This window comes from Miniopterus natalensis, chromosome 12 (genome assembly GCF_054644295.1).
Source record: "Miniopterus natalensis isolate mMinNat1 chromosome 12, mMinNat1.hap1, whole genome shotgun sequence".
In the NCBI taxonomy this organism is placed as follows: Eukaryota; Metazoa; Chordata; class Mammalia; order Chiroptera; family Miniopteridae; genus Miniopterus; species Miniopterus natalensis.
In genome coordinates this window covers 62,752,768-62,778,812 of record NC_142092.1, presented here as the reverse complement: position 1 = coordinate 62,778,812, position 26,045 = coordinate 62,752,768, and the positions used below count along the sequence as shown (strand labels likewise).

The 26,045-nt window shown below is 47.7% G+C and overlaps 1 protein-coding gene across 1 annotated transcript in view; it reads left to right on the top strand.

Annotated features, from left to right (window-relative positions):
• The window catches only part of PAPPA (pappalysin 1), a 212,916-nt gene that overhangs the window by 46,255 nt on the left and 140,616 nt on the right, over nucleotides 1–26,045 (top strand). Inside the window, 4 exon segments of the mRNA XM_087822859.1 lie at nucleotides 4,945–5,090; nucleotides 9,196–9,489; nucleotides 16,496–16,688; nucleotides 22,336–22,457. Of these exon segments, the coding sequence (XP_087678985.1) occupies nucleotides 4,945–5,090; nucleotides 9,196–9,489; nucleotides 16,496–16,688; nucleotides 22,336–22,457 (755 nt within the window).

Genomic DNA, 26,045 nt, shown 5'->3' with positions numbered 1-26,045 from the left:
CTTTCCAGTTTAGCCCAACATTTCCCCAGTTGTGTTATCTATGCTTTTACTTGGTTATAGGCAAAGGCAGAGGTGGGGTAGGGAAGGGATTATGGTCAAATATGTTTGGAAACACTTTATACACTATCTGCCTGAGTCCCGTTTTGCATATTAAAGGCCCTGAGAATTCTTGCAATTAAAAAAATATACGTATTCAACCTTGTTTAACAGAGCACGTCCTACACCCACTTGACTCAGAAACATTTTTCCTTTAAACACGCATCTGGTTCTTGTGGGTTCAGCCTTCTACAGACCGTGATTTGAAAGACACTGAGCTAATTCAGCAGCTCACTGGCCAGAGCTGCAGACCGGGCGGCGGAGCCTGGCGGGAACAGGCCTGAAGTCCAGGCAGCGCAGGCTCTGCACGGAGGCCGGAGGCCACCCCCCTCCCATGCCTGACTTTCCAGGCCCTGCTCCCCTGCGGGGAAATGTGTCCCCGCAAGGAAGAGATGACTTTACTAATCGATACAGCCGTGCTGCCACGTAGCCTAGTGGATAGAGGCTTGTGGTCGGACCCCTCTGTGACCCTTGGGCAAGTCACTGCATTTCTCTGAGCCCTGGACTTCTCACCCTCTTCTGATGTAATGCAGTTTAAGAGGGAGGTGCTCAATACCTGCCAATCAGCGGTAGCTCTCTCTTGAAGGGGAGTTCTAGGGGACACAGGTGATAAAGACTTGGCCCCCACCTGCTTGGAGCTCATAGTCTGTGGGGAAGACAGATGCTCACACGGTGGAAATAACACGAAGCACAGTGATAATAAAATCTCCAGAATCACCAGAATCCATAATAGGGGGGTTCTGAAGAGGGAGAAATCATTTCCAGCTAGAGATGATGATGATGATGGTTTTGGTGTTGCTAATCATTACCGTAATTATGATGATGCAATAAAAAGAACCAAGGCTAATCAATGGGTGCCTTCCATGGGCCAGGCCTGGTGGGAGGGACTCTCTCTGCTTTGCCTCCAGTCCTTCTGACACCCTCCTAAGTGGACATCATGGTCCCACGTTACAGGTGTGGGTGGCCCTGCACGGATCCGTAGAGCACATCACCCGTAAGCTGACCCGGGAGTGAAGGGCTGGGTTTTAGACAGTTGACATTCAGGAGGAGAGACTGCGGGGCAGAGGAGGGGAAGTGATGGACGTGCTCAGGGAATGGCATTGGGGGAAACCGGAGGTTCTCCCATGAGGAAAGTGGGAGAGTGGGAGAGGAGGAGGAAGGGTGGGTGGTGGGGATGAGACACTGAAAACTGGGACCGGGTGGGAGAGCCACCCAGAGGTGGAGTGTCAGTTCAGGAGTTTCCCTCCCAGCAGGAGAAAATAGGAGGCCGGGATATGGCGGGGCTGCCCGCTGGGACTGTGCTAGGTGGCCTCATTTAACACTCCTGGTATCCTGCGACTAACCGAGGCTCGGAGAGGTAAAGCAGCCATGGACGTAGGTCTGCCCATCCCACTTGGAGAACTTGCTTATAAAGTAATAAACACACAGTTTGGGATTTGGATTGATTCTCCTGGGCTAATGATTTTTTGAAAAAATAAATTTGACCAATTCGTGTTATACACACAGGACCAACCTCCCACAGTGGCCGAATGGAGAGGCAGGGGGCCGTGAGCAAGCCCCTGCCCCTTTTTCATCATCAGCCTTTCTAGACTCTCGTGGTCCTGCTCCACTTGACCTTCTGTGGTTTCTCCTCCATCCAGTGCCTGGAAGGAGCCAGCAGTATCTTAAAGAGATGGGAGGAAGGAGCTAGATACCCACATGCACTCCTCTCCCCAAGCTTTTCCCCTGGCGCATTGGGGAGACACCCAGCTTGGCTGTGAGTTGGTGGGAAGACCTTAGCCAGCAGCGGAAAGCTTTCAGCCCCAGAGCTCCTTTCCTGTGGGTGGGTCCCCCCAAAAGGGATGGAGAGAAGCGAGGCCGGTGGGGCTAGGAGCCAGGATGGCTGTTGTGGATTCTTTCTCTTTTGGGAGACAGAGGCTTCTGAAAGCATGAAAAAGAAAAGCCCACATACAGGCAGCGGAATAGCTCCAGCATCCCACATCACTGCCTTGGGCCAGAATGAACACCACCCCCTGAAAAGATCGCCTCTGCGATTACAGCTGAGCAAATGGCCCATTAAACGCCTCCCCTGGCCCTCCCCTCCCTGCTCACTGGCCCACTCTCAGGAGGCTTCCTCAGCCTAGAGCAATGGGGCAGCGAGGTGACTTTCTCTAATCACCTTTGTGTTCTCTGCCGGAGAGAATGCTTGATGGAAACAGACAAACCAATTAGAAAATAATAAATAGCATGGACAAGGCTGATCCAAGAAGACCCCAGCTTCTCTGTGTTTTCATTTTCTTCCCACACATTGTTTCCCTTTCCGCCCTGCCCCTGGGTGCACTTGGAAATGAGGGTGAGGTTGTGGCAAGTGCTGGCCACATCTAGGGTTGCACTTGGCCTTGTCACTCTGTGATCTTGGAGCCCCCCGTCACTTCATCTGTAAGATGGGGGTAAATAGTAGCAATAGCTCAACATTTATTGAGGTTTTCTACATGCCAGGTATTATTCTAAGCCCTTTGTACTTTCTTCTGTTAATGTCCCAAATCCTCTGAACAACCCTAAGAGGTTGGTCCTATTATTACTTTTGTTTTGTGAATGAAGAAACCAGGGTTCAAGAAGTTCAGTAAATTGCCCAGGGTGACCCCAATACCAAGTAGAAGAGCTGGATTCAAACCCAGGGCTCTGGCTTGAGAACAAACTATCTTACCCACTGTGTGCTTCACCTGTTGCTGAGAGATGGGACAACATGTGTAGCTGGTATACAGCAAGTGCTTAGTAAGTGTCGGTTTTCCTTCTCTGATCACAGAACAGACTGGTTGGCAGTCCTTATGAGGCTCCCAGTCCAAGAAGTTGAAGATGGGATCTTCCGGCAGAAAATAGCACAGCACCAGGACTTTGAGTCAGTATCTGGACTTGTGTGGCTGCCTTCGAAATAAGTCACTTCATCCAAGTTCTGGTGAACGTAGATACAGCCTCTCCTGGCCCTGCCTGTGGCTCCCAATTCCTGTTAACCTGTTATTTGAAAAACCATAAAGATTACGGTCCCATGAGTATTTGGCCTCATGAATTCGTGATGACGTGGGTAGACAGGAGGGCACTCGAGGTCTCGGACATCCCCTAGTGCCATCAGAGTAGAGGTGTAAGGTGGTGACCCACAGCCGTGCTCTGTGAATCACCCAGCGTATCAATAGGGAAACTGAGGCCTCAGGAAGGAAGTGCTGAATCTGACACTGTGACCTACATATTTTGGCTTTTCTCGTTCCCAGTGTAAATTCAACTCCATCCACACGTACCGAGTGCTGCTCAGGTGTCAAGCCCTGTGCTGAGGGTGCAGTGAACAGAGATGAGTAAGGCATGTTCCCTGCCCTCTGGGGAGCACAGAGTCGCAGATATAGACAGATGCAGTGATTGTTGGGAATGGTGTTAGAGTGCCTCCAATACGAGGTGGATGAGTACAAAGATGGCAAAGAAGGGGGAGGTGACACGGAAATCAGGGAAGTCTTCTTGGAGGAGAGGTCCCAGAATAGACTTTGGATTTGTTCATAAGAGGACAAAGTGGATAGCAGAGTCCCTGACAGAGGGAACAGCATGAGCAAAGGCGCTGGGGCTGATGTGTCAGCCTGGGTGCTGCCAGTGGGGCATTAGAGAGAGGAGACACGCAGATGAGGCTCAACGCAGAGACAGGTTCTTGCAGGTCGCGCAGGGGAGCTTGGTCTTTGCTCTTTCACATACGGAGGCGCTACTGTGACTCAGAGGGAAAGAGAAGGGAGCCGTCGCTATGTGCTCTACGTGCCAGGCCCTGTGCCAACCCCCTATGGAGAGACAACATTATGAGAAAGGAAAACACTATTAACTGACTCTGTGACCTTAGCGAGGCATGAAAGTTCTTTAAGCCTCTGTTTTCTTCTCTGGGAAATGGGGATAGTAATGCTGCCCACCCTGGTGTAAATAAGCCCATTAAAGGGGATAGTCCGTGTAACGCCGGGCCACGTAGGTGGGCCCACCAGAGGGAAAGTTCTTAGGTCCTGAGCACCTAGGACATGCCAGTCCCTTTCCAACGACCATTTCTTTCTCTCCAATATGTGTGTGTTCCATGTATTAAAGAGCTGAGGATTGTGCTGCGGGGAGTTAATTCACTTTCCAGATGTGCCAGACGACCGTGGCAGCTACTCCAATACAATGTCCCTCTCTAGGCCATGTTACAAAGACACAGACACTTGCAGAATGCAGACTCATGATGCCCCGTTCAGAGGAGTGTGGGTTTCCCAGCTAGACAGGCTTGGCCTTGAATCCCAGTTCTGCCACTTGGGACAACCTGTTGAATAACATTGGGCCGCGTGTCGCTCATCTTGAAAACCACGTAACAGCCCCTCCTCGCAAGGTCGGTATGGAGATGCAAAGAAGGCTTCCCAATAAGGCTCTGTATGGACCAAATAAATGGTCCAAGGTCCGCAGGGAATGAGCAAAGGAAGAAAGAAGCCAAGACTAGAAAATACGTTGTCTCTTCCATGGTCTGCGCTCTTCATCTGTGCTCCTGTTATGTGGCCCTGTCACCAGTCTATACGGCAGAGTCCTTAGGGACACAGAAGTTGACTTTAGATAATCTCAGTCCTGAACAGCGCTCTGCTATTTGTAAACTGAGCGGCTTTATCAAGTCTCTTGAACTCATAAGAATGTCGTTTTCTTATCTGTAAAATGGGGTCATATCACTTACCTTGTAGTATTACTGAGAAGTCGATGAGGCGGTGTTTCTAAAGCGCTTAGCAAGGGGCCTGACGGCCGCTCTCGCGGAATGAGCCGTGGTGCCTGTGATGTGAAGGGTAACTCTTGCGGATGGTGATGACAGCCAAGGTTCTTTTTCTATTACAGAGCGTACTTGGATGTCAATGAGCTGAAGAACATTCTTAGCCTGGACGGAACCACACACCTCAATATCTTCTTTGCAAACTCCTCGGAGGAGGAATTGGCAGGAGTAGCCACTTGGCCATGGGACAAAGAAGCCCTAATGCCCTTAGGTGAGAACGAGAGTCGCTTCAGGAGGGAGTTGGGTTAGTGCAGGGACACATCCACTAGTGATGACGACTGTCACGGTGGCGGTGGCCATATGGGGATGGGCAGCAATCTACTTATTCATCACTTTTTAATGTACAAAACTCTTCAGCATCCCTTATCTCATTTCAACCACCAAGAAATGCCCTGAAGAACACAGTCTTATTAACCCTGTTGCACCAATAGAGAAACTGAGGCTTACAGAGGGAGTGGGGCTTATCCAGGGTCACACCCATGTTGGCGGCAGAGCCATGTTTTGAATTCAGATTTATTAATTCTGCCCATCAGTTGCTTTCATCTTATGGCCCCTGCCTCTTAGTTCATGCAGATATCTTCCCAGCCTGGCAGCCACATTGTGCTGGCACAGCCACATGGGTTGCCTTGCAGCCACCGAAGAGGCAAGAGAAAGCAAGTTTGTGAGAACTCCTTGTTCCTTCATGATCCACCCACGAACAACACCAAGAACTCTTCTTACATGCAAAGTATGCATATCCATAAACAAAACACATGTTTATACACATCAACCACCAGACACCGAAATGACAATGGTTTCTGAATCAGGCCCTGCAAGCAAACATTGAAGTTGTTCAATTTTTATTTTTCCATGCTCTCCTCCAGTTCACGGATATATGCAGATGTGCATTTTTAACTTGTGCATATTTGAAACCATAGCATACGTGCAATTTTGTGTTCTTTTTTTCCGCAGACTGTTATGCTATCTGCATTTTTCCATGTTGCAGCGATCTTCATAATTACTTCCCACTCAACATTTTTCCTTTAACATCGCAAGAGAAAACATCTTTCTAGGTTACTTCCATCTCTCTGAATACGAGATTTGTAATGGCCACATAATATTCCTTTGAGCGAGGGCACTACAGTTCATTCAGCAGTTTCCCTTTGGTAGAATGTTCCCATTTTTTACCCTAATGAGTAGTGATGACTCAATGGGCACCTTCATCAGAGAATGTGAGGGCTCAGCAGAGTGACAGTGCTGGATGCTTCCCCTGGCTGCCTGGTCTCCCAGTGGTGCACCCACAGTCCAGTAGCTGCGTCTGCACTGCCTTGGAGCTGAAGGACTCTTTACATGACAGCTTTGTGCTGAATCAAACTCTCCTTAGTTCACTCTAGACGGCCCTCATTTTTCAGTTGTTTTTAAGATGATGAAACGTGTGTGTGTGTGTGTGTGTACATGTGTATGATTGTGAAAATAGAGATAGATACAAAGATAAATATGTAGTGCTCTCAACTGGGGGGTGGATTTTATCTCCTAGGAGACACTTGGCAATGTCGAGATATTTTTGGTTGTTACAAATGGGGGGATGCTACTGGCATCTAGTGGGTAGAGGCCAGTGATGCTGCTGAATCTCCTGTAATATCCACAGGAAAAAATAATTATCTAGTCCAAAATGCCAGTTGTGCTGAGCTTGAGAAACCCGGAGATACATGATGGACGGGCAGACAGACGGACAGACAGAGAGACAGACAGGGATTAGGCAAAAGAGAGAGAGCAACTAAGGCCAACTTAGGGATGGTCAGCGTACATCACACACCTCGTACGCTGTACAGGAATCGTGCTGGCCCAGAGCCCAAATCCATGGTTGTTCTCAGCTTGAACAGACTCAGTAGGATGGTCTTAGGCAAGTCTCTTTCCTTTCCCAGATCTCAATCTCTTCAAATTTTACATGAACAGGTTAGACTAGATGGTGGCCTCCAAGGACCCAGCTCAGCCCTGAAATTCTGTGCTATTGGAAAAGCAACCGAAAAGGCCCTCAGCAGTCTTAGGAGGGGTGAACAGCAGGCTTCTAAAGTTAGAGAAAAACACTCCTGATAATTCCACAAATTTCAGGGGCTGGCTCAGGACCAGGAATACAGAAGGCTATAAATCCATAGCATGTTATAGTGTTTCAGGATGATGTCAGGCTCCAGCTATTTCACCTTTTAAGAGAAGCCGTGAAACAGGACTCGGGCTCTGTGCTGTTGCCTGTGGAAAGGGGTGCGTTGGGAGGGAATGAGGTACCACAAAGAGAGCAGCCTGGACCTTAAGTCTGCAGGCCTGTCCTTACCCATGAAGACACCTGTGGGGCCCTTCTCTCCCCCCACGTCACCTCAGTGTTGAAGCTTCCTGGAGAGATGGAGGATCACTGACGCCGTTGTGGCTGCTGCTCTTAAAACTCACCAGAGAGGCAAAGTCACCTTCCCAAGATCACACAGCCAATGTGAAGCAGATTGCAGCTTGCAGGCCATGTCAGGCTGACTGCAGCTGTCCTTCAGGCTGTGCTGAGATGCTGATCATAAGCAGTTTCTCTGAAGTAGCCCCAATCAAACCCAATTGATTAGAACCATATATATGTACTTTCCTGACCCTCTTCTCCTGCTGTTACGCCACGATCCCTGGAAAAAGTCTTGGGTGGGAAGGGGATTATGTTTCGTGTTATGATTGACAGAAAATAATTGAGAGAGATTTCCTGTCTCACTTTCTCCTCCCTGCCTCCGCCTGCCCCTTCTCACATGCACGCGTGCATTCACACCCCCGCACACCCTCCCATACGTCCTGATCTTTGTGCTGGAAGAAGGCTCTGAGCAGCAGAGAATTAGCAGACTCCCTGAGCCCCTGACAGGGAGCTCCCGCTCCCGGCAGTTCAGGGCGAGATGAAACCCCGCTCACCAGCCCCAGGCCTGCCGGGATGGAGCAGCAAGGCTCTGCCCTCTTCCCATTCTTGTACAAGATTCTACTTGGCTCTTAAAGTTACTGCTTACAGGAAGCTCAGATCTGAATTTTAAGCTTCCCTTCGACACACTCAGATTTAAAGTTGAAATATCTTTCTGCTAGCCTGTATGTATTTCTCCATTGCCTGAAATGAACAAAGAACGGTGCCACCCATTGGTTCTGCTGAGACCTGTTCCATTTGTGTCCCCAAGCAAAGCGATGCTCAGTCTTCTAAGATGTGCAGTGTGGACCATTGCTTTTCAAACTAGAATGTACAGACCAGTCATCTGGGCTCTTGTTAAAACCTAGATTCTGTAGGTCCTGGTGTGGGGGTGCGGGGGGCTGAGATTCTGCATTTCTAACACCTTCCAGGTGCTGTGCATGCTGTTTGTTTTGGAGCCACACTTTGAATAACAAGTAGTTAGACATGAGTAAGGCACTTATTGTATGTCAGATGTTATACTAGCTGCTTACATGTGATTAGATCTGGCAAAACTCCTTTTGTTGGGTGAGCATTCAGCAAATATTCAACATGCATTTAAGGAGATGCCACATCCCGGTCCCTGAGGTAGGCATTAGCAGTAGAAATCAGGTAAAGAGCCCCAGCCTCGGAATCTAAGGATCATGGTCCAGGTTTCAGCCCCATACCAACTAGCTCTTAATCATGGGCCAGTCACTTCACTTCTCTGTGAGTTGGCGCCCGTCTCGTTGGGCTGTGAGTGATTGTGATTATATGCAAGAAACACTCAGCGCAAGGCCTGAGGAGACATAATGATGCTCGAGAAAATTGGCTTTATGGTCATGGTTACAATGACAAGTGCCCACGGTGCTGACCTCCATGCGTGTTCACTCTCACAGATGATAGACATGAAGGGATGGGGTTCAGAGGTGGTCATTGGCTCACTCCATGTTGCAGAGTTCGTGAAGGCAGACTGAGAACTGAAACCAAGCTGTTTGGCCTTGGGGGCTTCATTTAAGCAGAAGCACATAGAATGCTTATAAACCAGGGCCTGACTTACTTTCCAAGGAAGAGGTTTCAGCCGAAATGTTTACCGGCCTAGAAAGCAGAGTCCTTGAATTCTAACCATGCCAAAGTTGGACATCACTGTGGGTAGGTTGCCTCACTTCTTTAGGCAAGTAGTGTTGTTTTCATCTGAAAAATGAAGGGATTGCATGAAATGACTTGATACTCCTTCCTGCTGGTTCAGTGATTCATATTATGAGTCATAACAGATCCTGGGGCAGTGGAGTCGTAGGGTAGAAAAGCCTGGGGTTACTTTGGGCAGCACTCCATTGATTAGGGGATTCCTGAGTCAGGAAGCAAAGTGTCCAGCTTGCCTAATGCTCTGGTTTTCCCCTTGCAGGTGGCATTGTCCTGAACCCATCTGTCTATGGCATTCCTGGGCACACCCACACCATGATCCACGAGATCGGGCACAGCCTGGGCCTCTATCATATCTTCCGAGGCATCTCAGAAATCCAGTCTTGCAGTGACCCCTGCATGGAGACCGAGCCCTCCTTTGAGACCGGAGACCTCTGCAGCGACACCAACCCAGCCCCAAAACACAAGTTCTGCGGTGACCCAGGGCCAGGAAACGACACCTGTGGCTTTCATAGCTTCTTCAACACTCCTTACAACAACTTCATGAGCTATGCAGGTAGGGCCCTACTCTCTGCAGGGTGCACGGGGCTGGGTGTCACATGTACGTGGATGATGTCGCATCCAAAAGCTCCTCAGAAAGACACACAGTGGGAAGCCGACCGGGACCCATAGTGAGGAAACCTGAGTAGGAGGCCTGGCTCTGCCACTCGGTCGCCTGATACCTTTCAGTCCATCACATCCCCTCTCTTTTCTCAAGAAAACAGACTCTTTAGACTCCATCTCTGAGGTCCCTCCTGGTTGTGCAGCTGTATTTTTCTCAGCTGGTGGTTTTTGAACTTTTTTTGTTTTTTACATAAAACTCTCACACCCTCCTTTACTATTTTATTACCAATAAAATAAAATAAAATAAAATAAAATAGAAGGCTTTTAGTTTTGTAAATACATAATGATGACATGAGATGCATACCACCTTTTCCTAGCTGCACATGTCCTGTCAAAGCCATTTTGATGCCATCGGTAACAGTACTAAGGATTCATTCACTGGGTGCTAGGGTGCCCTGTACCTCCTGTTAGCATATATTAAGGCCACATCTAGCCCTTGTAACATCTTCGGCAAATTAGCACAAGACACCCCTTCCTCAGAGCAGTTACAGCCCTCACTGCTGGCGCCTCACGGCAAGAGCCCTTGTGTAAGGTGAGAGCTACAAAATTGCATATGATAGCCAAGCACAAATTCTGTGACGATATTCCATTTAGGCGTCTCTTTTCCCTCTAGAAGAAGTGAGTTCTGGGAAGGTGGAGATTGCCTCTAACCCGTCACTGTATTCCTAGCACTGAGAACAGGGCCTGCGTGCTTAATAGATGTGAGGAAAGGAGGGGAGGGAGTCATGGACAGAAGAAAATGAATAAATTACCTTGTAATAGGTCTATAAAATTGATTCTTATCAATAATAGTATTTCTACTTATATAAAAGGTTATTGTCTATAAAAGACTTTATAATCTACACCATCTCATTTCATTCTCACCAAAAATCTAACGGGTAGGAGCTGTCCACATGTTACAGATGACAGGACTGGAACTGAAGTTACTGCCCCAGGTCACACATCTGGCTCCAAGCGCTCTTGTCCCTTCTACAATTGTGCCACTCATCACAAGAGGCCTAGCTGATGGGCCAGTGGGGAATTGAGCAGCCTGGGAGGTTTCACACTCTGCTCCCTGGAGATGCCTCAGGGGGCTGCCCTGGGTGGGGCTCTGGGCCTCTATCTCCACTTGAGCCATGTGTTTTTCGTTTCTACTGGGGTTTGAATTTGGATTGCATGTAGAAAGATGATTTTGTTATTAAAATGCAATGAACTAGATGATCCCCGTGGGTCTTCCTGATCTTCCATTTGGGCTGGTGACCTCTGGGGGCCTCGGGTTCATACAGTCCAAACCTGAGGTCTCTTGAAGAGGCAATAACCCACCCAGGCACCATAGAGTCTTTAGGTTTAGTTATGTAAAAAAAAAAAAAAGAAAAAGAAAAAGAAAGAAAGAACAGAGCTGCTGAGTGTTTCCTCAAAAGCAGATTCCCACTGGGTGCCCATTCCCAGCCCAGCTGGCATCCCACATCCAGTGCCCTGTCCCCTCCCACGGCCCTGCTTACGGTCCATTTCTGTAGCACCTTTCCTTGGCCAGCGCCACGCACATGGAAAATAAACAATAACATGAGTTTGGAAGCCTGCCGGCCTCTTAGGAGCCTAGGAGCTGCCACTAGCTACCAGACCCCCATAAACTAAATCTTTTTTTGTTCCCCTTTGTACAGATCTAAAGGGTGATTGATTTACTGCTGTTTTTTTAAAGGAACCCCTCAGCTCAGTGACCCATTAACAGCAGAACTAATTCACTGAGCTACGATAACAAACTTACACCCACAAAAGCATATTCGAGGCGACCACGAGCTTTGAAATGTTTGTTTTCCTTAGGATCTCTGATAGATGAGGTGACAAAAGCAGCTGGAGGAAATTCAAAATGCAGAGCAGGATCGGGTTCTCAGGGCCCGGAGAGCAGTGCACGGGGGCTGTGCAGTGAAGGCGAGAGGGCAGAGGCCCCTCGGGGTCAACTGCTCGGAGTCCCGTCCTTCCTGGGTGCGTCTTTCTCAGGCCTGGCCACTAGCTGGGTAAGGAGTCCAGTGCAGAGCCATCTGCAGAACTTTCTGCAAAGGACATGTTCCGTGCCTGTGCTGCCCTTGTGTGGCTATTGAGCATCTGAAAGATGGATAGTGAGACTGAGGAACTGAGATGTAACCATACATGGCTGGTGGCTACCGTACTGATGGGCACAGGTCTACAATGATGACTGAGGCCAGACGCTGTGTGAAACACTCCATAGATTTGTCTCACAGAACCTTCCAAATAACCCAGTGAGGTCAGTGCTATTATTCTTGCACCCATTTTACAGATGCAGAAAGTGTAGTTTAGGGAGCTTCGATAGCTGGCCCAGAGTCACACAGCAAAACCAAGACCAGTTTTTCTTACTGCAGAGTTATTAACCAATAATTATCTGGCTCTCTTTCTGATACGAGACGAGGTTGAGAGGGTCCCAAGGGCTCAGATCAAGCAGGCAACGGGCAGGTGATGGGGGCGAACCTAGTCGAGCAATAGCAGAATATGGTCACGTTGCCCTGGGCAGCTAGGAGAGCAGCAGCCTGGATTCTGCTTCCTGAAGATAGTAGGCCATGGGGGGCCCACCGAGTGCCGGGGCCACCTCAAGAGTGTGGTAACCTGGCCTTCTCCAGCCTGTGGGAGCAGCTGTCTTGTCACCACCTTCCTCTGTGTTAGGGCCTTTAATGTGTACATGTGCTGCGGCCCAACTGCCCCATAGCTAAGGACCATATCCTAAGGAAATAAATCAGTGAATGTGTTTAAAGATTTAGTCATAAGAATGTTCTTAGCAAGGTTCATTCTTGGAATATTAATTAGGCATTTACTCTGCCAGGCATAGAAGAAATGCTTATACGTGTGAAAGATTAGAAACAGCTTACAAGTCCGAAGGGAATGGATTGCTGAAATAAATCACAAGGCATCCATATGAGACAACATCATGTGGCCACTGATGATGACATAGAAGAGATGGAGGGACACAAACAGTGGGAGCGTGGCCTAGTGGCTCAGAGCATGGGGTCTGGGGCATGGAGACCCAGCCTGAATCCTCCGTGCACTAGCCTCTGACTCAAGACAGTTACTTCTCTCCGAGCCTCAGTTACTTCATCGATACCATGGAAACCAATCGCACTTAACTTGTGTGATAGGTGTCATCATAGAGGTGACAGGCTTAGTATCATAACTAGTACTCAATCAGCAACAGCTAGTGCATCATTTATGAGTCATTTAATGTGAAAACAATTCCACAGTCAGTCACAGAGTCTTATGTATAGAGTAAGGCGCGCGTGTGTGTGTGTGTGTGTGTGTGTGTACACGTGCCTGTGTATACATTTGTGATGATGGGAATTTTACATATCCACACCCATATACATATACACGTATTCCTGCATACTAAATATTAATTTTATTATGTCTGGGTAATGAGTTTAGAGTGATATTTATTTCTTTATAACTTCTTTGCCATAATCCCAGTGTTGTACAGTGAATATCTGTGACTTTCATAGTCACTTATTACTACTCTCATTGTCATTATTGTTAAAACAACAAACAGAGAGGGACTTTGACAAAAGGCAATGCAGTTATCCATGCACTGGACACGGGTCATCTTGCTAAACGCTCTCCTCAGCTTTAGGGGGCAGACAGCCCCGTCACCCCCCTTTCACAGTGGGTGGAGGTGAGGCTGTCGGGCCAGCGTCCTGCCCACAGTTCCGCAGGAAGTGGAGGGGCCGCATCGGGGCCCTGCGCCTCCGTGCTGCGTGGCCTCCCAGCCGCAGATGCCAACGTGTTCTTGAGAACAAAGCTCCGCTAGCAAACCAGGGCACGCCATCAGCATCGTGGGGCTGGTGCAGCTCCCGGCAGGCCGGCATCCCCAGATCCCTTTCTGCTAGGCGACAAGGTGGGGACAGAAGGCTGAGATGTGCTGGCTGGTCCTGAGACCAGGGTGAAGTGGCCGCAGATCAGGAGGGGAGGCACGGGTGGTGGGAAGGCAGACATTAGCTGAGTGAGACAGAGCACTCCTGATAAAGGGAAGCTCTTGGGTGCCTCACCCATGATTCTGATAGCACCCCAGTCTCTGAGTTCTGGACCCCGGGGCAGGCTTTGTTTCCTGGCTTCAGCTTTAAATTTCAGATGCATTTCTGTTTCCCGACCAGGCTCTATCACCTACCCATTTTTCAAATTCTCTTTTTATTTACTAACATGGAAATGACTCATTTTTAAGTTATAAAAGATAAATATGCTTCATTGGGGGAAAAAGAAACAAATCAGGGTGTATAGAGGGAAAAAGGCTGTGCTTCTTCCCCATGCATCTTGATAAATGCTTTCGACGCTCCAGCCCACCGAAGGCTCACAACTCTGTGTGGTGGGACTGATTTAAATATCCCCTATTTATACGTCAGGGATATGAGATGAAAGTTACTTCCTTTATTTGTAAATGATTGGTTAGCATTCTGGTCTATGCCTATTCAAGGTACACAGCCATTTCCTTATTAATAAAGAGATGTGCTGTTTCTAATGTTTTTACTATGGGAAATGGTGCTTCAAAAATCCCTGTATGTGTATTTCCCCGTATTTGTTCATGAATATCTATCTGTTACATTCTTAAATGTGCTATTGCTAGATCAAAGAGAATGAATATTTTACATTCTGTTTATTATTTCCTGCTTCCAGTTTTCTAACACTTGCGCGCACGTGCACACACACACACACGCACACATGTGCACACACGCGCGCACACGCACGCACACGCACACACACACACGCACAGGCGTCACTCCCATTGGGTGCCGTGGGCATTTACTGAGCATTTACCATGGTTCTTGGTGCTGCGCCTCCCTGAGCCCTGGGCTGTGTTCTCAGATAAGCACTTAACCGTCATCATCCCCGCCTTCCAGAGGGGGCGTGAAGCACCGAGGGCTTGAAATCACTTACTCATTTGACTCCAGCTCCATCACGCATCGATCTCGCCATGCAGACACACGTCCTTGGCCACCATGCCCTTCTCCTGTCTCTAGCTTATCCAGTGGCTGTTCCACGGCTTCCAGGATGAATGGCAAAGTTCATAGTAACAAGGAAAGTTGCACTCGATGATCTGGTCCTTACTGAGATGTTTGAACTCCATTCTCCAGGCAGTGGGGAGCCATAGAATGTCTGGTATCCAGGAGGTATCGGGGCTTGAGGCAGATTTACTTTACGCTAGTCATTCTTTTACGGAGCTTGCTAAGGGACATCAGGCTCCTCTGCTGCCTTCAGATTAGGAAAGACTTCCCCCAGGGTGCTGGAAAGGAGACTGTTAAAAATTACTAAGGGGCTCAGAGGCAGCTTCTGTGTATGACCTCCTCGCACCCCTGTCCTCTCCCCAAGCTGGATTCTCAAGGTCACGTCCAACTGCCCAGCACCTGCCCAAACTTATTTTCAGTTTGTTTGATAAGAGAAGTGAGTTTATGCTGCAGGATTCCCAGTGGTGGGTTTATTTTAAGATCTGGCCAGCCCTGTGCTCCTCCGTCTGGGGCCCAGCTGCGGAAATCCTGACCAGGCGGACACCTCTGGGAAGTGGTGCTTTTGGAAACCAAGCCAAAGCAGTGCCTTGCCCTGCCCCTGGGGCAGCTGAATAAAGCTGTTGGAGGAAGAGACAGGAGGCAAGCTTCTTTCGTGGGGGTGAGTTTTGGGTCACCGCCTTCAGTCCACATCTCAGGAAAGAGAGATTGGGATTGAAGGTCATTACATCTAAAGACATTTAGGGGATTGTATTCCAGGCCCCTCAGACTCAGGTTTAACTCCTGTTTATCAAGCACCTGCAGGACCCACACAAAGTCTAGTTTATTCTCAGTTCTCGTATTGATTAGAAAGAAGCCTGGCCTTGGAGGCAAGATTGCCTGGGTTCGAATCTCAGATTTGCCTCTAGCTTTGTGATCTCCAAAAACGTTGCTTGATCTCTCTCAGCCTCAATTTCCTCTTCTGTAAAATGGAGGAAATCATAGTATTTATTACAAAAATAGTGGGAGAGTTCATTGTGTCCAAAGCACACTGTGCCATGCCTGGTTCATACTGAGCACATGATAAGAGGTCCCACTGTCCGTGCTGCGCAGGAGTTGTCACTGTCCTCATGTTCCCAGCATGCGCCTTGTGCCTCTGTGGTCTTGCAGCTCCGCCTCCTGCAGTCCCTCAGATTTCTTTCCCAGTCTTCGCCATGCAATCTGGGTGACCTCAGGTACCTCCTCCTTTAGAAGCCTCATCGGTTCACCTCCTTCCCCAACATGCTGCCTCCGGTTCATCAGTGGTCGGCGTCACAGACTTTAGCAGCCTCATAACAGCCTTGACTCATACAGCAGCCTGACCTTGACTTTGTACCTAGATTGGCGGCTCCTCAAGGGCAGGCGTGTTTGAAGTGTCACCTTTCTGTGGCCCTTGGCACAGAGCAGGGAATATGTCACAGGTGCTCAGAAGGTTAGTGTGAAGGACAGTCGCACCGCATCAGTGAGGAGCAGAGTTAATGAAGGAGCGGGTGAGGGAGTGGGAAGGGAAGAAGGAAGGGACCGAGCGAGCTACCGGATGAGCGGGAGAGAGACTGAGTGGTGCGGGAAGGACAGACAAGGGGATGAGTGACTTACTGACCGGTGGACTTGGGGCTCATGGAAGGCAGCTTGTCCTTAGTCACGACCTCTGGGCTGTTCCCTCTCGGCCTCAGACGTACTCTTCCAGTTCCATCCGCCCTCCGCTTCCTCCTGTTCCCCCTCACCTGTCTCCAGAAGTGATGACGACACTAATTTGTTCACAGGCCATTAACTCTTGAGTGCTGCAAGAGGCCAGCTCTGAGCTGGCGGGGGCTGGGGTGCGGGCTCCTGGGCCTCCGGGGGACGTCATGCTTCCCGTGCATGTCCCCCGTGCGGCCAAGTCCTTATCTGTCCCTCCGCCCCCTGCAGACGACGACTGCACCGACTCCTTCACGCCCAATCAAGTCGCCAGAATGCACTGCTACCTGGACCTGGTGTACCAGAGCTGGCAGCCCTCCAGGAAGCCGGCGCCCGTCGCCCTGGCCCCCCAGATCGTGGGCCACACGGCTGACTCCGTGACGCTGGAGTGGTTCCCACCCATCGATGGCCACTTCTTTGAAAGGTGAGTGTGGCCTGTGAAGTGTTGACCCCCCCCCCCCCCCCCCCCGCCTCTCCTGCCAAGAGGAGGGAAACTTGCCGGGAGAGAGAGTTTGCTGTTTTCTGTCTTCGCCTTTGTTCAGCGGGCGCCCCGAGCACCCAACACAGTGACTGGTCCATAGGGGCACATCATAAATTTGAGGGTGAAGGAACAAGGGAATGATGGCTAATGAAATTAATAAGTAACAATGCATTCTAGGTGAATAAAATGAATGTTTAGCTTTATTTTATTATGAAAAACCTGGAAACCTTTGTTAGAACCTCCTCTGGGATGGATGGAGGTGCTGGTCTTGTCTCCAAGAGCTCAGGACTTTCAATTGGCAAACACCTCTGTAGACATACTATATGTGAAGGTGTGTATATGTTTATGCATATATTCATTATACGTGAAAAATGCATATATGTCATAGATAGACGTGTGCATATATCTATTTATCTATATATAACCTTAGACTGTGCTCAGTGTTTCTGTGTAGGATGAAAGGTAGAATTTTTACAGGACCAAGACTTATACACTGAGGCACAATACCTGGTCCTGCTCCCCTGTCTGTCATTTACTAGCTGTGTGGCCTTGGGCAAGTCACTTTCCCTTCCTGAGCCTTACTCTTTTCCGCTGAAAGTGGGTCTCATGTCAGTGCCTGAGGTGGAGACCGTCCCCCGTGGTGCCTTCAGCATTGAGACCCACTGAGGAGCTCTAGATTAAGAGACCCAGATTTTAAAGTGTCATGAAACTGAACTAAGATGTTGACATCTATTTTGGAACTTAGCTATAATATAGGACAGATTAGTATATCACAGCACCCCCACCCCCTGCTCCTCTTGGGCATGTTTACCCACTAATAGTGATATAACATTGATGATGCTGAAAATCATAACCAGCTAATCATGAATTAATATTGCTCTGTGGTTGCGGTTACCTATCAAGTGCTTACTCTTTGCCAGATTCTGTACTAAATGCTCTGTATACGGTCTCATTGTATCTTCTTAGTAACTCTACAAAAAAGGGGTCACCTTCCCCATGGGCCAGACGAAGAGGGAACTAGACCTCCAAAAGGCTGAGAGATTTGACCAGGAGCCCATAGAAGCTGGTGGGAGCTGGGCTGCAGCTCACGTTTGCAGTGCCTGGTCTCAGACTCCCATGTGTGTTCATTAAGTCCTTACAAAACCCGAATTATGAAGGAAGCGTGTGTGTGCATTGTGTATGTGTATATAAAAAATATATCAGATCATGGCACCACATTAAACTTGGGCTCTAATTTTCCATCCTGCCATCAGTCCTTGAATCTAGAACCTTCATTGGTAGCTGGGGGATGTGACCACAGGGAAGGAAATGCACTCCCTAAGCCCTTTGTGGAAACCCCCTCCCCCTGCCCCGGCTGCTTTCGCTGGGAGCTCAGAGCCTGGTTTGGGAAACCTCATGTGACACTTCAGAGCAGACTTTCCAGCAGCCCAGAGATTTATTTATTTTCTCTGTGGCAATGAGAAGTATCAGACTCTTGGTCAAGCCTTGGCCTCACTTCCACTTAAAAATGGAAGTTTTGTAAGTGAAGCTTCCTGTGTATGTATTCAATTTGTATTTCATAAAGCAGTTATTGTCCATTAAATAAATACCATCTGATTGTTGGAAACCTATTGGAGGGTTAATTGTTGTGTAATGAGATATGTCTCTATTCCGCAGTGCCCTCAGCTTCAATCAATATGTTTTTAATAACCGATAGTCAGTGGGTACTTGAGGCTCATACAATAGCTATTCTGTTCAGTCTAAGATTTCATAACGGAGTTATCATATGTTAAATTAGAGCTGACGTTTTAGAAACATGTCTAATTAGGGTTAACAGCTATGTAGATCACAGTCTATGGCTAAAGGAAGTCGGTCCACAAGTTCAATAAATTGTTGTAAAGAAACGGAACTGTGTATATCACTCTACCTTACACACAGCATTTATACTCCGGCAAATTGGCTTAGTTTGAAGTACACAAGCTTTGATGTCGGGTTGTGTGTGTTCATTCTGAACTTCACCACCCCAGTCTACAGGACCTTGGGCAAGTGATCTCACCTCTTGGGTTCTCACTGACCCCCTGATCTTCCGTTAAAAAGGTGCTAATCATGCCCACTTCACCTGGCTTTTTTGGGGAATTCAACAAGATGACCCCTGAGATATGCCTGGCACACACACTCTGTTTTCCAAAAATATTAGCTCCAATATTGTACAAAGTTTTCCAGAGCTGTTTAGCTACTTGGAATTGTTCTTCCCCTGCAAAATCTCTGGTGTTTCCCACTCCATCCATCAATGCCAACCTGTTGCCCCTGGCCATCCTCATGTCCTCCTGCTGTTCCTCACATCTGTGGCCTCAGAGAATACAAGGGCTTTCCTTAAAAAAACAGATTCAGATCCTCCCACAGCCTGTGTCCTCACACATGGGCAACTGAATAAATAATTCAAGGCCACCCCCCGGCTTTTCTAACCCCTTTAGTTCTGTCTGTCTTGCAAACATGTGTTGACTGGCTGGTTTCAGTTATCTGAACAATTGGCAGTGGTGTTTTGAAAACAGCATTGGACTGGGAACCAAGAGACCTGGGTCTGAAGCCTTTGCGACCTTATCTGTGCCCCCTTCCTCAGCCCAGGTTCCGATCCATAAGCCAGAGGGTTCTTTCTCAACCAGGTTCTACTCCCAAATCCCAGGATACATAAAATGACTTGGAATAACTATTTTCTCAGTACTCTCAAGGATGCTACATAACTAGTACCAATCAAGATGCAGAAGAGAGAAATTGATTCATTATATGCAGTGGAAGCCTTAGCGAATCACTATCCAGTAGGACTTTTTGCAAAAGTGGAAATATTCTCTATCTGCCCTGTCAATACGGTAGCCATCAGCCAACTGTGACTAACTTGAAGTGTGACAAATGTGACGGAGGAACTGGGCTTCTAAATTTATTAAATTTTAATTTAGTTTAAATTTAAGTAGTCACATGTGGCTGGTGGTTGCCATATTGGGCAGCATAGACTTGGAGCTTAAGTGCTGACTCTTACAATACCCAGATACGAAAGAGGATCCCTTTCAGCATTAGTATCCTGTATTTCTAAGTTTTCAGTGTGTGTGTGTATCTGTGTAGATACAGGTGCCTATAAAAATCAAATAAGTGCCAAAGGTAAGAAACACATACAGTCCCTGGATGGATAGGACATTGCCTGATTTTGATAAAGGCCACATAGACTCTGTGACATTCCAAGCTATAACCTTGGGATGATGACTTTGTACTCAAGAACCCTGGTTTACTAATCTGTAAAATGGAAACATCACATCTAATTTACTGACCCTTGGATGGTCAATGTCTGGTAGTTGTACAGCGCTAGCCACCAGAGGCAGTTCAATGACTATCCTTTGAATGTATCGCTGAAACAATGAATGAACATGTGAATCAGTGATCGATATGAGAGAATATGCTTTGTGGAGCCTTGTGAACACAAGGCACATTGCTGTCGGGTGTATGATGGTTTATATTCACTCATCAAAGTATTTATTGAAAGCCTAGGATGTGTCAAGCACTCAATGAAGTGTGCAGGTGACTATATGAATATAATCCAGAAAAAAACACCCAACATTTAAAGAAATAGAAAGAACGACTCAATGGCCATTAAGGTCAGTGTGGTTTCTGATATCATCCCGGGACATTTGTAATCTTGTTGTCATCATAAAGCCATTCATGTGGCTCGGAACTGCTATGCATGGGTTGTGGTCACTGTAACGGAACTCTGCCCTCCACAGTGGTGCTAAGTGAGTCCGTTTCTTCATTCCTCACTCTTTGCCTATAAGTTTATTTGTATAATTGTTATTATTGCTAGTTCGGAAGTAACTCATACATATTCAAAATATATAGAAAATTCAGAAAACCAGAAGGAATGAAAATAGAGTGGGTAGGGGATCATCCTGTGTTCCACCACCAGGAAATTACTTCCAATAATATTTTATCACATTAAGGTTATTTGAACAGCATTGAAATGCTGGCTATAGATTCCGTTTTCAGTATGACTTCAGTTGACTGTAGATTCAATTTTGAATATGCTTTTTTCACTTAACATTATAGCTTACATTTTCCATGAAATTTCATAATATTTATAAATATTTTTGGAATAACTGCTTACCATTCCATTGAGCAGATTAACTTTAGGTTATTTAATCACTTTCCCATCTCTGAATATTAGTGTGCTTTTAAACTTTCTATCTATATATGTTTTTATATTTACAAGTATGAAGCTGAAGATGTAAAATCTGAAATTGAGGATCTAGACTAAGTTAGTCATGAATCTTAACAATATGTCTGAGTGGCTAGTACTTATCTACCCATATATCCATCCATCCATCCATCCATCCATCCATCCATCCATCCATCCACCCATCCATTCATCCAACTACACATGTTGACCATAAAAGCAGATAAGCAGGGGTTTGCTCAGATTTAGATATGGGGGTGAGCTGCCTGGCAGCCATGTGAAGGAGGAATGGGGAGCACCAGCAGACTGTGACGTTCATAGCACTCTCTTCCTTACCATGTGAGCCACTGGGCTACAGAGCTTCCCTGTGAAGGGAAAGCCCTAAGGCTCCCCCATTGTGTCTTTGCAGGAAGCCAAAGGAGAGACCTTCTTCTAGGAATGATGAAAGAGCTATTGGCAGGATCATTGCATTTTGAGAAATAATGGGTTGGGCTGGCACATTTCTTGGCATCTTTCTTCCCTTTCCAGTTTCTTTGCAGTGGTTGCTCAGATTTGTGGAGTTTCGGTCCCCTTTGGTATATGAGGGCTCATCCCTCTCCCCTCCCGGCAACTGCCTCCTAAACATATGCCAAGTCTGGAGAACCAGTAGGATCCCAGAGACTGTTGTGGCTAAAGGGAGTTTGGATCCAGATACAAAAGACAGTAGACAGTAGGGGAAGCCACCATAATATTCCACTTCTTGGGCCCGTCCCTTTGAGGGATTGGCTCGCCCCTTGGAAAGCTGCTAAAAGGAATAAGTTGGCATGGTAAGGAAACTGCTCTTGACTGTTAAACCGAGGAGTGACTCATCTATCCCAGAATGCTGGGGTTGGGAGGTTCTCCAGTTATCTTCTAGTTCAGCCCACTCGTCTTCAGATGGAGGAACTAAACCATCCTTCTTCCTGTTTAATACCCGAGACACAGGATGGTGCCTGGCACCTGGTAGGTACCTGATAAGGACTAGTAAAAGAATAAAATTTGAGGTCAAATGGGGCAACCAGTTTTCTCACAACCACACATCAGATTCTCAGTGGAGGTTTGAGTGGCTGATGAAATGAAGATTCTGCAGGTAGCGAGTGTGATTTTGGCCTGTTGATTCTGTGTTGCTTGAAGTTAAAGAAGTGTATCCACCATCAGAATGGGAGCCACTCCAGCCCCAACAAGGTCCTTGCTGGGCAATGGGGAGGAGTCTCAGATGCAGTCATATTCTGGGAGCTTTGGCATCAAAGGGAGGGAAGGGGGTAACGTAGAATAATAGTTGTGTCCTCTGCCCTGTTGCCTTTGGCCTGGTGGAGTCAGGGGCTCGTTCAACTGTTCCTAAGTCGGTGCATTTTCCTTCTTTCCTTGGCCTCCTAGAGAATTGGGATCAGCATGTGACCTTTGCCTGGAAGGGAGAATCCTGGTGCAGTACGCCTTCAACGCCTCCTCCCCGATGCCCTGTGGCCCATCAGGACACTGGAGTCCCCGGGAAGCAGAAGGTAAGCCAGCCTGAGAGCCCATTGACAGGTTGGGTGGGGGAAGAACAGTTTTTTTGATACATCTGGAGTGTTAGGATTTCAGTGGTCTTTTCCACACACCATGTCATTCAGTCTTAAGATTGCCCCGCACTGCCAGTCTTTTTAAATTTTTAATTTTGGTCCTTTAGTCCAGCTTTATTGAGATATCATTGACATATGACATTGTGTGAGTTTAAGGTGCACACTGCTATGATTGGACACATACATATTACAAGTGATCATCACAGTAAGGTTGCGTAAGACATGCATCACCTCACATAATTACATTTTTGTGTGAGGTCATTGAAGAGCTACTCTTAGCAACAGTACAGCATTGCTAACTAGAGTCACCGTGCTGCTGATTGGAACCTCAGAACCTTTTCACCTTGTAACTGGAAGCCCGTACCCTTTGCCCAACATGAAGGCCAGGGTTCATGCCTTCATTCAGCACATGGTCTTTTGAGTATGTGCGCCGCCCCAGGTATATCATCTCACTCTACGGATGTAAGGCACTGAGACAGTCAGTCAGCACCAAGGCCACACACCTGACAGACACACCGCACGTGTGTGTTTATATACCTCCAGACCCCCACAGGCTGTAGGTACAAACAAGGTCACCTTAGAATCAGTGCACACATTTGGGGGCTTCAAGACATCAGTAGTCTTTGATTCCTTTTTAGTTATTTCTGGGATACCCAGGGCATTATCCTATATGTCATGACTCTTCCTTTCAGTTCCTGCCATGTGCCCTTCTTTTGGGATCGGTTTATCTGAAAGACCCTTGCAGGAAGCACCTCATGACTGCCCCTGTTATGGGCTCCACCTGGGACCAGACCCTTCCCTGTTCACGGGGATCTCCCAAGCTTCCCAGGGCGCCAGCGATCTCTGTTCTCTTATAGTCTTGTCCCCTGCCAGATACACTTGGTTTTCTGTAGAAATTAGGAGGGCGCCTTTTGCCCAGTGTTTCTTTACACTGTGTCCCTGCAGCAGGGCTGCTTGGAACTTGGAGACCCTCGTGGTCTGTTGCTTCTGCAGTTTCCTTCTGCAGTATCTCTTGCTTTAGTGCTCAGATCTAGTTCCTGAAGCCAGCCTGAGGGAGGGAGACCCCATATTTTCTTCTTGGGCTTCTGCCTCAGCCTCCCTCATAGACTTTGATTTAGAACACCCCTCCCCTCCCCCACTCCTGTGGCTCCTGTGCAGGTCAGCTCAGGCCAATAGTCCCTGGGCGGGGACAGGAGTCCATCAGAGGGAGCGGAGTCTGATCCCTCATGGAGGTCCAGTGAGAACTCCTCTGTTTCCCTCTGTATTTTTAGAGAGACAGTTAAAAAGAAAAAGCCAGAGACAGAATAAAGCAGGGCCGAGGGATCAGAGAGGCAAGTGAGGGAGACAAATGACAACAGTCTACTTAATCTTCTAAAGTAGCTTAAAATAAAAATGAGAGTGGACCTCGGGAACTCTAAACAAGCCCATCTGGAATGTAAAGCGAGAGGGCTGCCTGGAGAAACCCTCGGCTCAGCCTCGCGGAGTCACAGGCCCTCGGACGTGGAAGGGATGCTGGGGGTCACACAGCTTGGGTTCTCACCGGGTCAGGAAGCCCCCTGCGCCCTCCCTCGCGGAGGCTTTCCTAGCACCAGCTTGTATATTTCTGGGCCTTCCTGTTCCAGCTCCACTTGTTAGAAAGTCCTTCTAACAAAGTCTGCAGTCAGGACTTTCCCACACAAACCCAGCCCAGAAGAAAGTGTGTATCGCTAAGGGACAGCACTTTCTGTGTTCGCAGGGAGTAAACCAGTCTCATCTATGACCCCCGCAGGAACTGTGTGCCAGGCACGTGGGCAAAGCTGAGCTGACCGTAGTCAGAGAAGCAAATGGCTGATCACCATGCGGTGTGATGAGGCCTGTGCTGATAGCAGTAGGGAGCACTGGGGGCGCAGCAGAAAGGGGGCCTCACCCAGAACTGGAGACTCGAGCTTCCTGGGAAATGTCTCCACACCGGTGAGCAAGGTGCATTTGAGAATGTGAAGGACATTGGGTGGGCTTAGCGTGATCTCAAGGCTTATGTTTCTAGGGTTCCTCAAAGTCCGAAATTATTTTCACAGCAATACCATGACACGGTTTACCGTCTCCACTACCACTCTCTCCTGAGAGCATGGTAGAGCTTGGCAGCAGCTCCCTGGAATGTGAAGCCGTTACTATGAAAAAACTCGTGCTTATGTGCTCTCGTATTTTCAAGTTTCTCCTTTTTAATTAATGATACAGTAACTACTCATAGATATGACCCCCCCCCAAACAAAAGTCTGTCAATAATATTGGAAGAGCTTCAATGGATTTGGAGCATAAAGAACAAGGTGTGGAGTGGGGAGAAATTGGACTGGGTGAGATATATACCGCCCAGAAGGGGAATGGTTCGGATTTACACCAAGGGCGGTAAGGAGACAGCACGTGCCTAGGCGGCCTGGAAGAGGTCGGTGGCAGTGAGAAGGGAGAGAAGTCAATGAAACAGAGATATTTGGGAGGTAGGATCAGCAAGACTCTCCCCTGAGGCTTCTCTGGCGAAAATCCTCTTGGTTTGTTCTGCCACTTATGTGAATGAAGTAATTCCCAGACATCCCCCCCACACCTCCATCCAGCACAGCCGTCCATTGGTTACGTCTGCTCCTGGTTTGTCCCTGACCCTCTGAAAGCATGATACGCAGCAGTGAGTTCCGCGGCCACACCAAGCCCCGGTTCCCTGAGCTCACACAGGCCTCCGAGGATCCCCAGCAGCCCCGGCTTTTCCTTCAGGATATGTAAATTTAGTAGATGCACGCCAGGAAGAGACACTGCTCTTTTTTTAGAGCATCCTATTACAGGCCCTGTGATCCCTTTGGCTCAGACTCTTTTTAATATCCTTGAAGAAATAAACTTTTCCATGAGCCAAACTCTGTAATTTATTTCTCAACTCATTTTCTTCCTATTTATCTTTGCGTGTTTAAGTTTTTGGATTTCCCAAACTAACATAAAGCTCCCAAATCCATGAGCGAAGCCAGCCGTATCCTTGGGGCTGGGGAAAGAGCATGGGGGTGAGGGTGGGGAGGTAAAGAGGACTGACCCTGGTTCTAGCCTGTCCATCAAGGTGCTGTGTGCCCTTGAGTGGGTCACTTAGCTTTTCTGAATAGAGCAGCCTACCCACAGAGTGAATGCCCTGTCCAGCTCTAATATTCCAGGCAGTTGTAATTCATTTACTTTAAATTTTTAGTAACAACATAGAAGATTCTATACTTAACATATTTACTGAATATCTGCCATGTTTTATTAACTCCATTCCATGAACTTCAGGTACACACAGTCACAGGAATTCTTGCTTTGTCTACAGAAAGTGGTTGTAATCAAAAGAAAACTCGTTTTTCTATCTCTTCAGCAAAAACTATATTTCATAGATGAAATTCCTTCTGAGGTATTCAACACTGCACTACATTTGTAGCCCAGGAATTAAATAGCTAGATCTGGCGGACTCCAGTCCCAATTAAGGTGACTTACGCAAGCATATAATGCATTACAAGCGCTGGGTTTTCCATGAGAGATTAACACGTG